We start from the raw sequence: 12,707 nt of genomic DNA on the forward strand, positions 1-12,707 counted from the left end.
AGACTTGGTTACTTTGCCAGTGGGACTTTGGCAGATGAGATATCTTGTCCTGGCTAGGGAGGATCTTACAAACTATGTTGAAGGTAGACCGTTGCGGACGAAGACCACCACTACAGTATGTAAATTCTTATTGGAAGAAATATTTTGCAGGTATGGATGTATAGGCAAGATTACAGCTGATCGTGGAGAGCTAGATGCTGATGAAGCTAGAGAATTCTTCTCACGGCTTGGGATTAAATTGGCTCTTACTACTGCCTATAATCCAGAGGGAAATGGCAAAAGTGAAAGAGGACATTCGCCAATAGTTAAAGCATTGGCAAAAGCTTGTAGAGGTCGGATTGGAGATTGGCCGAGATTACTTCCTTTTGCATTGTGGGCTGATCGCTCTACACATAGTGTGACTACTGGATACATGCCTGCGGAGTTGATGTATGGGCAAAAACCTGTCATGCCTACTGAAATTTGTGCTCTCACTTGGAGTGTTCTTCCTTGGCATGAGAATTTATTAAGGGAAGAGCTGTTAACCCTTCGGATTCGTCAACTAGAGAGAAGGGCAGAAGATGTGCAGCTAGCCGTTGACCGTTTGAAGGCAGCCCGTCTCAGAAATAAGGACAGGTTTGATTTAAGGCATCACTTGAGGCCTAGAGCCATAAAAGAAGGAGATTGGGTTCTAGTCTATGACAGTAGTCTAGAAAATCAGCATAGTAGCATGAGAAAAATGGTTCAAAGATGGTTTGGACCGTATGAAGTGAAAAAGGTTTTTGACAATGGTACCTATGAGCTGGCTGAATTAGATGGAACAGTATTGAGGGTGCCTATTGCTGGAAAACGAGTCAAGATTTTCAAGAGAAGAGAAGATGACAAATATGCACTTGAAGCATTGACAGAAGAAGAACAGATAGGAGAAAGAGAAGCTGATGAGACAGAAGACATAGATGATGAAGCCGATGGAGAAACAGGTCTACTAGAATCAAAAGATGGACTTGACCTGTTTGTGGACTTGAATGATCCTGGATAGTTGGCACATACGGAGGATGCGCAGGTTTAGAGGGGGTGGATGTCGTGTTGCTGCGCATCCGAGTCGTATACACCTCCATTTCTTTTGTTGTGCATTTGTGTCAATTTCTGCGTGTGATTTATTGTTTGTGTGATGCATTTTAGTAATCCGCAGCCAATGTATATATTTCCTGCACTTTGGATCCAAGAAATCATTAGGAATGGACTCCTAAATCTTCTGCTCTTGTAAACAGGGCTAATTTTTATTGTTCTCGTGAGGCAAGAGCTGAGGCAAAGGTCATGGTGTATGCAAGCTCATTGACACTGTAAGAGAGGGCTGGGTTGTATTGGTGAATTATCATGGTGATGCATCTCTATTATTGTTCTAGGAGGCTGTGTTCCTGGTACTGCCCTCTGCACAGCCCCAAGCAAGTCTAAGCTATGAGAATTCTCTGGACTGAGATATGTGGAATAATGGGATGATATGTATTGTCATCACCCTAATCTTTACTAACACCTAAAGACGTGTGAAGCACATGTTCTCTAGTGATCCAAAAGGCAAGAAGTTCTAATGAAAATAAAGCTAGTCTATTCAGGGAGGAGGATATTTTTGAAAAGGGCAAAAATGGCGGGCTGTGTGGCGAAAGGAGAGGGAGCAATGCTAAAGGGGAAGAAGAGAGCTCTAAATCGGGGAGACTCCTATCGCTTGGTAGACTTCATCTTCCACAACGGCAAGGGGGTTGGAAGGCCATACTACTTGGAGTATATAGCTCATGTGAAACAGAGATGGGATATGAAGACCATTGTTGATCTTTTTGCAAACGCGTTTAGGCAGAGACCCCGTTAATACTATGCATGAGCCACCTGTGACTGCTGGCTCAGTGGACATTCTAGAGTTGGGATCAGATGTGATGACTATCTGCAAACCGCCTTCTGTCCCTGTTTATGCTTCTGGACAATATCGGAAGAACTTCGTCCTTGGAATTTTACAGGTGGAGCATCAGCTTGGACTTCTTTATCCAATCCATCGCCTTGATCGCCTGGTGTCTGGTCTGCTTATTCTTGCAAGGAATGCTCACACAGCCGATCGCTTTCGCGAAGAGATAGAATCTGGGACAGTGAAGAAAGTCTATGTTGCAAAGGTGCAGGGTGCCTTTACAGATAAAGAGGTAGAAGTGACTGTGCCTGTGATCTATGATGCTAAAGAGGGAAGAAGCACAATTGAGGAGCGAGAAATTCAATTAGAGAAAAATGGGACGAGAAGACCAAAGGGGCAGACTTATCAGAGAAGGGAGGAGGATATGGGTGCCGTTCGTGAGGTACACACGGCCCATACACTGCTGAGCCCAAGGCAACCGCACCACGCCTTCATAGGTTGCCTTCACTGACACTGAACGCCTCATCGGTGATGCTGCCAAGAACCAGGTCGCCATGAACCTCACCAACACTGTCTTCGATGCCAAGCGTCTAACTGGCTGACGGTACACTGACGCTTCCGTCCAGAGCGACATCAAATTGTGGCCTTTCAAGGTCTTTGCTGGCCCTAGCGATAAGCCTATGATCTCTGTGCAGTACAAGGGTGAGGTCAAGGAATTCGCCGCAGAAGAGATCTCATCTATGGTGCTGACAAAGATGAAAGAAATTGCAGAGGCTTACCTGGGAAGCACCGTCAAAAATGCTGTCGTTACAGTGTCTGCCTACTTCAATGACTCATAGAGGCAAGCTACAAAGGACGCTGAAGTCATCTCTGGTCTGAATGTCATGCGGATCATTAACGAGCCTACTGCTGCTGCCATTGCCTACGGTCTTGATAAAAAAGCTACCAGTGTTGGGGAGAAGAATGCTCTCATTTTTTATCTTCAGGAAGGTGAAACACTTAAGGAATCATTAGCTTGATTCAATGAAGATGAGCAAATTCACCACCTACTAGTGGAAACTACTCTCATGCTTTTGAAAGTTGGTTGATACTATATAGTGCAGTGGCATTAATCAACTATAAAGTGCTTCTGCATCTCTGAGAGGGCCCGTATACTGAATTAGGAGTATCTACCTATGGTACAGGGTCAGCTTAAGTTGGCTTTAATCATCATCCTCTCAGTTTTTGCCATTATCCTGGTTACAGCACTGGGTACAGGAATCAGATTTTACTTCTAGGATCTTACTTGTATGTCAATCTGGACTACGGAACTTCAGCCTTCTTTAATACTCCTAGCTCTTATAATGGTTATGGATATGGTTCTAGATGCATTCTTTGCAAAGTTCTCTTCACAAACAGGAAACTGAATATGTTCAGATTTTTCGGAGCATGAGCTTCATGTAACTCATTTTGACAAGAAAGATAGTGTATTTTGGCATCAACAATTCAATTTTCTTCTTGTTAGTCTCTTCCATTGCTGTACCTTGAACCCCGTGTTCTGCAGCTCTTGCACGAACTCTTTGACAACGCACATGTTAGACGCGCAAGGTCGGGCGCGTCTATCACAGCGTCTATAAGTGCGTGTAAACGTGCATGTAAATAGATGCGAATTTTGCGTCTATATATCCGCGCAAATAGACGCTAATATAGACACGCTAGCAGACACACAATTATTTAACCACCTAAAATTAGCAATTCACATAATTAAAAAACCAAAGTTAATAATTATTTAACCACCTGAAATTGATTCTTGAGCATGCATATGTGCGCATGATAAAAACCATAGAATTAAGAATACACATTGAATCATTGAATTAAAAAAATAGAGTTAATAAATACTTTTTCATTGCTCTCTAATGAATGGCAGTTCCTCCAGTTGACAAGCCTGATATAAGTAATTAGCGGCAAGCAACAGAAACCTTACAATTAGTAGCAAGCATTACAATATGTATCTCGTAATTTCTATTCCTACTTGAAGATGATAAAAGATACTTCCTTTTTATTATGAAAAATTCAATTTAGCTTTAAAATTGACTATTGATTCTTGAGTATGCACGTGTGCGCATGATAAAAACCATAGAATTAGGAGTACACATTGAATCAATAAGCAAATTAAGTATGTTACAGTGAATGATCTATCTCATCTTCAATGAGAACATCCCTTGCTAAACTATCTACTTCTAGGTCTATGTTAACAAGAGGTAACGAAACAAATAAGTCTATCCCACTATCAGATGTGTTGCTATATTGCTCAATAACTTCATCAATATCATCGACAATCACATTATTGTCTTCTTCTGTGTTTCCTTGAACATCCTCGGGAGGTTCATCTTGTACTATATCACGCATATCATCCATTATGGTGTCATCATGCACATCATCATTAATTGTTGGATTGTCATCTGCTATCGCCTTGTCAGTAATATTACCATATATTGGTTTTGAACGCTTAGATATAGGGATGACATACCACCATCAGTTATTGTTTACCATTGGATGATACACAACTTGTATTTGAAAAACAAAAGCAAAAAACTTAAGTATTTATTATATTGTGTATATGTATCACATGTATACATATAAAAAAATTAGTCTTTGCATATATACCTGCTCGCATTGTTGAGGTAGTACTAATTTGTCATTCTTGTTTTGGTGAAATTTTGTAGAGTCAATGATTACGAAACCACTTGGATGACGTCTGATTGTGCAATGCTCACCATTTGTTACCACTTCTTTAAACCACTTCACATCCAGTACATATATAAAGAATCGTCTGAAGTCAAGCTTCAGAATATCTTGGATCAAGCCACAATAACCTTCCCTGGTACCATTGGCATCCTCGAAGTGAGCAAGGACACCACAATCTTGGGTATTTCTCTTTTCATCTATATGTTGAGTTCGAAGATGTTTACCCTCACACCAAAGTGCATTGAATAATGTGCACTAGTAGTAAAAGATAAAAGATCAAACATGCCAATTATTTATATAAAATAAAACTTATAGAAACAAATTAATTGATAGTATGTCTCACCTTTGATAAGCAACCTCGTGCGTATTCCCACTTTTCTTGAGATATATTAATTTCCTCCTCTTTTTCCATTCTCTCCATTTCCTCATGTAACCAATCTATATCAATATGATGTGGGAGCGCATTTAGATGATCTCGAAATGAGACATTACGTCCATATCTAGTGCAAAATTCTTGTCTTTTGCTTTTTCTTCTTGCCCTTGCTTCATTATATAGTGTCACCCATTTGCTCATTACATCACTATTGAGCACACAAAAACTATTTAACTTACGAAGTTCTTCTTTTGTTAGCACTTTACTCATTACTTTTCCTTGAGGTACTATAGAGGTCATCCTCAAGTCTTCATTATCTTTCCATAGTCGTGGTTGAGAGGGATCCACTTCAGCAAGATATTCAGAGATATAAACAAGGGATGATTGCACTAACCAAACCTCAGCCATGCTTCCCTCAGGCCGTGCTTTTTGCCTCACAAAATCTTCCCTGGTTTTCATGAAGCGCTCAAGAAAAAACATCCACCTTACATGAACTGCCCCACAAAGTGTGATCTCATCAATCAAATGTACGAGTAAATGTAATTGAGTAGTCAAAATGGATCGAGGGAAAATTTCCTCCACCAAACAAACCACCTCAACAGATAATACTCGAACATCTTGCAATGTGTTTGGATCAATTTCCTTCGAGCTCACGTATCTGTCAAGATGTATTTGAGAATTATTTATTTTTGTGTAGAAATTCAAAGATATATAATGAAAAAATACAATGTATACACACCTCACAAGCTCTCCCATCTTGTAAATGATATCACGTACATCTTTGTATACACAATGGGATATGCTAGTAGGAAGTACGAACTGAATGTAAACAATATTCATAGATCAAATGATTAGTTGAGGAAAAAGTCATCATACCCCAAAGTTTACACATAGTTACTCCACTAATTACTATATTCATGGTTAGAGATACCCTTACTTGAAACATTTTGTGCCAATCGTGGGACTTCAAACCAGATAGTTGCTCCACACCTCTTTTCTTTTTCTTTATGAAGGCTCCCTTGAGATATCTCATACATCCTGTGGGTGTTCGAAAGCTATATATTTGTTCCTTCACTATTTTTTCCGCGTTCTTTGACAACATCCAAGGTGCATAGGGTAGCTCAATCTTTCCTCTGGGTCCAATGAGTGGCCAGGCTCGTCTCATGCGACCAATGTTACGTAAATCCTCCCTTACATTAATTGAATCACGAGCCCCATCAAGTAATCCCATAATGTAGATACAACATTTTTGAATATGTACATGGGGTCCAACAGGTGATTGATCTTGAGTTCACTCTAGTACGGAAGACGAAAAAATATAGAGAACCTAACAAACAAACAATATATTATGTAAACAATTCATCATGCTAAATACTTTAAAGTCAATTGAGAGAAATGCACTTCTTACCGACTCATGCCGAGTGGAGGGTGGCTGTCGGCATTAATCCATCTCTCCTTCCAATCTCAAATGATTAGAGATTGTGGAGTCATTCCATTAGTAGGGAGAACATATTTGGGATGGTCAACAGGAAGAAATCGATGATGATTGTCATAGATAACCTTCTTTAAACGTGCTGGCCTAGAGGAAACTAGAGAGGGACCGCAAATAGGACATGCATGATATCTTGACGTGGTTAAACCTGAAAAAACAAGTGAATGCAATTGATTCAAGTCTTGAATTTCAAATATAGAGTTATATATACGTACCTGAACACTCTCCGTATCCTGGAAAGTCGTACATGGTCCACAACAACATGGCCTTCAATGTGAAATCTCCAATTGATTCAAGTCTTGAATTTCAAATATAGAGTTATATACATGTACCGGAACAGTCTCTGTATCCTGGAAAGTCGTGCATGGTCCACAACAACATGGCCTTCAATGTGAAATCTCTAGAGAATGCAGATGCACTTGTATCTTGCACCTCAATACCTTCCCATAACATTTCTAACTCTTTAATCAAAGGCTCTAAGTAAATCTCCATGTTTTTTACCTTGTGCTTTCCAAGAATCAGAAGGGACAACATCACATGTCCCTTTTTAATTGCCATTGATGGAGTAATATTATAGTTCACCAATACCACTGGCCATACACTGTATGATGTGCTTTTGATGCCAAATGGATTGATTCCATCCATACCTAAACCAAATCTCAAATTTATTGGCTCTTCTTTGAAAACGGGCCACAAATTATCTATATGTTGCCATGCCGGTGTGTCTGCAGGGATCCTCTATTTTCCATCACTTGAACGATGACTAGCATGCCATGACATGAGGTTTCCAATAGACTTACACTTGAACATAAGTTTTATATGTGGAACAATCAGAAAATGTCGCAAAACCTTACGAGGCACATCCATTGACTTCATCTCCACTTCGTATCTTGATTCGCCACAAACAAGACACTCTCGTGCGAACTCATGAATCCCACGAAATAAGACACAATCATTGACACATGCATGGATCTTGACATAATCGAGGCCTTCCAGAGATGTCAAGTAATGTCTTGCTTTCTCTCTCTTAGTTGGCAATTTGTTTTCTTTTGGAAGCATTTGTGATAATAACCTACATATATTTTTAAAAGTGAGTTAAAAAACCACCAACATATTTTTTTTTCTAATTTCAAAATAGAACAATTAATATTATGATTCATAAGCCAAACTGAATTGATACCTACTTCAATAACGTATCCAAACTGACATTACTCCATCCATAAATTGTTTGCAAGTTAAGTATCTCGAGGGACGCAGGAAGAACGGAGTATGTACAACCTTCATACAACGGAGTAGATGATGCTACATATAGTGGATCATCTGGCTTTGTAGAGTGACCTTCTCCCTGAACCGGTTGCGAAAATAGATGGTGTACCATGTTGTCCAAAATCTCATCCTCTATGACTTGATGGGGCATTTCATGAGGGCTACTATCATGGTCGTCAGTCTCTACTCTTCTTGAAGACTCTGCCTCCTGGCATCGACATTTTGCAGCCTCTTGACGCCCGGGAGGGAGCATCTGAAGATGTGGCACCGCATCCTGCTCAACCACAAAAGGGAGTTTCATGTACGTTGATATATAATTCCTATAACATAGACATACAATCTTAGTGGTAAAAAAAAACAATGAATACCGGTGATTTTTCTCGGTCCCATTCTCCATACAAGCTGAGGTGTGACATTGCGATTCGACGTGCTCGAAAAATACACCCTCGACAACGATCACACATGCATTTAATTTTTCGTCGTAGCCATGCATCTCGATTACGAAGACGCAATGTTTCATCCTCACTTGAGGATATGCTCATTGACTCATCAGCTTGCACCACACTAGGTGATGACGACGTCGACATGATTAAACCTAATTCAAGATAACATCAAAATATTTGTCATTCATATATTTACATAACATCTCAATTTTAAATACACAAAAATCATCATAAATATATTAAAACTTATGATAAGAATTCACTATCAAAACTTATCTTAAAAACAAAAAATTATGATAAAGCCCAAATGCGAGTCTATATCCACGTTTACCTACGCGTCTATATTGGCGTCTATTTCCACGTCTATGTTCGTGTTTATACTCGCGTCTATCTGAACAATAGACGCGCATATACACGCAAAAATAGACGCACATGTCAAAATTCAAACCATACTTAAATCATTTCTTTTCAAACTGCACCTTTCCTTTCCTGCGTTTTTTGCAGTTCTGAAGCTTGAGTTTAGCCGACATGTAGTCTCTTCATGCCTCACCTAGTCTCTTCATGCCTCACCTCCTCATCACTCACCTCTTCTTTCATTTCAAACACACAAGAAGGGAAAAAGGAAAGCCAAGGAAAGGAAGAAAGAGAGAACAAGAAAGAGGAGAATAAGAAGAAGCAGCGCAAGCAAGCAAGCATCAAGGGAGGGTAACTTACCAAGGAGAGGAAGAAGGAGAAGGAAGAAGCACCACCGCCCGCCACACCAAACACCCAAGGTGAGTCTCTCTCTCTCTCTCTCTCTCTCTCTCTCTCTCTCTCTCTCTCTCTCTGTTTCTCTCTTCCTCTCTCTGCTTTGTCTGTGTATTTAGGATTTGTGATTCCATTATGTATTGCATTTTGTAAATCATCAATGGCGATCGTCGGCCTAAAATCAATCGACCGAGCGCGTCTGATAGCGCGTCTACATCTCAATGTAGACGCATATATAGATGCAAAAAATGTTTCCTCTCATTGCGTCTGAGGGCGTGTCTTACAGCGTGTGTGCTGGCGCGTGTGCTCTGTAGTGTACACGCGATGATACACGTGCTGCATAGAAGGTTGACCTTCAGTCTACACGCGATTATACGCGCGTATTGACCTGGAATTCGTGTCTGACAGCGCGTCTGTGCTGCATCTTAGATGCCAGATAGATGCACTGGACAGAAGGTTCACTCTGGAGCGCATCTGAGGGGGCATCTAACCTGCAATTTAGACATGGGGATACACGCGACAGGTCTCCCAGTTCTAATAGTAAACAATATATTTTTGCAATGATGAATGTGACCAATCCCATGTTTCTGTTTATCAGTTTTCTTGTTTAAGAGAAGCATTAGCACTTAAGTGTTATGCTTAATGTCTAAAGAAAGCTCTTTGAAAATGTAGGTAATATATGATTTTTTGTATGAAAATAAATTTGTCTTTTTCATGTGTTTTTTTGTAGATCTTGTATCCTGGTTCATCTAGCAATGACCCGGATGTTGATCGCATGAATGATACATTGGCCTCCTTTGGCAGGGGGTCAATGCATTTTTTGGAAGTTTTTCTAGTAGGGAAGACTTCATGGGAGAGATGACTAGATACCTTGGCCGCTCTCCCACAGCGGATGAGGTGTTCAGTGTCATGTCTAGGACGCCTCTGACGTCTTTGCCTCGCACTACTTCCCAGACTCCACATGTGGTAGTCCATATGCAGGTACTCCACGTGCATCGGCTGAAGCACAAGAATCTGCAAAAGCACGTGCATCTACATAAGCTCGTGCATCCAGCGAGGCAGAGGGTAGTCGACAGAGAGGGAGGAGGGAGAGTCGAGGGGGAGGACGAGGCTTGTGTGGGGGTTGCCTAAGAGGTGGCGAGCGATCACCCTCACCAGTAGATCACGTAGAGGAGGTTGTACGCCAGTACTATAGAGTTACAGATGCTGGTGGCATCTTTCATGATGATGAGGGAAGGGATGTAATGGCGTACATGAGGAGCGTCGTGCATGCGACGTATAAAGATTGTTTCATTGCCTTCAAAAATCAGAAAAGCGGCTTGTGGCAGGAGGTGTTGAGGGCAGTCCATAGGAGGTACCCAAATCCTGAGAGTCAGTGATTCTAGGATGATTGGGGACGTACAAAAGTGAGGAATATGCTTCACAACAAAAGATCCCACCTCATGACACGGGCCAGGGACTCACTGTAGAGGCTGGAGGAGGGGCGTGGAGCCTATAGCCAACCACCTATGTGCCACCGCATAGAGTGGAAGAAAGCCAAGAAGAAAGCAGCTAAGAAAGTGAAGAGTCGCCAGCACGCAGAGGCGCGACGGATCCAAATGGAAACCATGGCATCGTCGCATTATGGATCGGGCGGCAGAGAGTCGTGGGAGGCAGAGTTTGTAAGTATATTTTGATTTTTAGTTTTTTTAAATTTATATTTCTTTCAATTCTTTATATATTTTAGTCTAATATATTGTGACTCATAATTGTTTGTATATCTCTAAATGTTTTGCAGACTACCATTGTTGGTAGGACACCTACTCCTAGAGAGGTAGGTTACCATCGAGGCCATAACCATGCAGCGACATGGCTTTACTTTTATGAGGAGGGTCTCATCACTGAGGACCAATACAATCAGGCCATGAGGATTCGACATCTAGAGGAGGTATGTTTTTCTTACTTTCCTATTAAAAGTATAGCTAATTATAACTTTTTCTCCACTTTGTCTATGTAAGCAACCTTGATCTTTTGTGTGTGTAGGCGAACCCGGATGTGGAGCATAGCGAGGAGGGGGATAGCGACGCTAGTAGCCATGGCGGTACTAGCGAAGATGTTTCCTCTTCAGATTCATAGAGGAGCACCATACCTCCTCATGAGGCCTACTTTTCTTGTATATGTATGATATCTCTTTGAGCCTACTGCTTGCGGCCACACTTTAGGTTGCAAGCACTTAAACTTCCCTTGTAAATGCTTTTGATATATAATGAATACATGGACTTTTATTTTCAATTCTCGTGCACGTAAGATACATTGTCTTTTTCCCAAATACACAATTTGATGTATGGGAGGGGGATTTTGCGCGTCTATCTGCACGTCTAAATTGCAGATAATTCACGTTTATACGCGCGTGTATAATGCAGACTACACGCGCTTCATAATTCAAATTTAAAAAAGAAATTAAATATCTTTTTAAAAAAAGTGTATTTTTTGTTTTTCGTTCGCGTCTACCAGTGCTTGTAAAAGTGCGTCTACCAGCGTGTCTATATGCGCGTGTATTTGTGCGTGTAAATTCGTTGATACATGCGATTATAGACGCGAAATGGTAGACGTGCAAATAGATGGGCGGATAGACGCGCCTGTAAGAATTTCTCTATATTAAAAAATCGCGTCTAAATGTGCATCTATGAGGCCTTTTTTTTGTAGTGCATCAACTTCTTCAATGCAAGAAAATTTTATATCATCATACCTTGCTTGTGAAAGCATATCGGCTACTGGGTTGTCTTTACCTGCTATGTGCCTGAACTCACAATTCATGGATTTTATGTACCCAATCCACCTAAGCATGGCAATGTCTGGAGTAGAATAACTCATGATCATACCTAGAAGAGGCAAGCAATCGATCTCGACCACCACAATAGCACCAATGAAGTACTCTTTATCATTCTTGAGAGCCGTGACAACTCCCAAGAGCTCCCTCTTAATTTGTGGATACCTACGCTACCATTGGTTTAGGACTTTCATCCCAAATCGAATAGCATACCTATTTCCATCTGCATCGTCTTGGCCAACAACCCATCCGATGCCAATAGGACTAGTATCAATAGTGAGTATAATAGGTCTCCCACACTCATAATCTACTTTCCAAAGAGTCAAAGTAACTCTCAACTTTCTGGGAACCTCCGTAGGAGTAGAAGAGCAAGTCTCTACAATCTTCTCTATGGCATCAACCTTCGCAGGGGAAGGCCTCCTGCTATCATAACCACACACATGTCCAACAATCAAAACCCCTATGGCACCAAAAATATACTTCAATTCTAACAAGGTCAAATTCACTTCCTCTAGCTTGCAAAGAATCCTCTTAACATCTCTAATATGCATGGCCACAAAGAGCCTTCATCCACAATCATCTAGAGTATCATCCTTCTCTTTCTCCAAACAACCCTTGATAGGCAAATCATCAATAAAAGGCATGGTAAGCTCTAGAAAAAAATCTTGTAAGACCTTGTTCATTCCATTCATCATATGTGCAACCAAATTAGTAGCTCCCTATAGAAGTGCACACAATAGTTCCAGCAAAAGCCTCTACAAACTCATCCACAATAGGTCATGTACCAACCTTCCGTTTAGTGACCCTATTCACGTACTATAAGTCCTGTATGAATCTAAGTGTCCCATTGTTCTTAGAAACTGTGAACCATCTATTAGAATACAAATCTGAATATGGTTCTAGAATTCCCATCTTAATCTTCTCATTTAAAAGCTCCACCAATCTGGGTAAGTAAGCTCTAGGCATAGGAATAGGCA

The 12,707-nt window shown here is 40.8% G+C and overlaps 1 protein-coding gene across 1 annotated transcript; it reads left to right on the forward strand.

Annotated features, from left to right (window-relative positions):
• Positions 1-1,621: 1,621 nt before the first annotated feature.
• LOC148015041 (RNA pseudouridine synthase 7-like) lies at positions 1,622-2,892 on the forward strand. The gene is given in 4 exon segments (XM_087665164.1): positions 1,622-1,848; positions 1,850-2,315; positions 2,500-2,616; positions 2,713-2,892. Coding segments are annotated over 4 exon segments (990 nt in total).
• The last annotated feature ends 9,815 nt before the right edge of the window (positions 2,893-12,707 follow it).

Source organism: Lygodium microphyllum, chromosome 24 (assembly GCF_053477565.2).
Source record: "Lygodium microphyllum isolate KBCC chromosome 24, Lygodium_microphyllum_v1.1.10, whole genome shotgun sequence".
Lineage (NCBI taxonomy): Eukaryota > Viridiplantae > Streptophyta > Polypodiopsida > Schizaeales > Lygodiaceae > Lygodium > Lygodium microphyllum.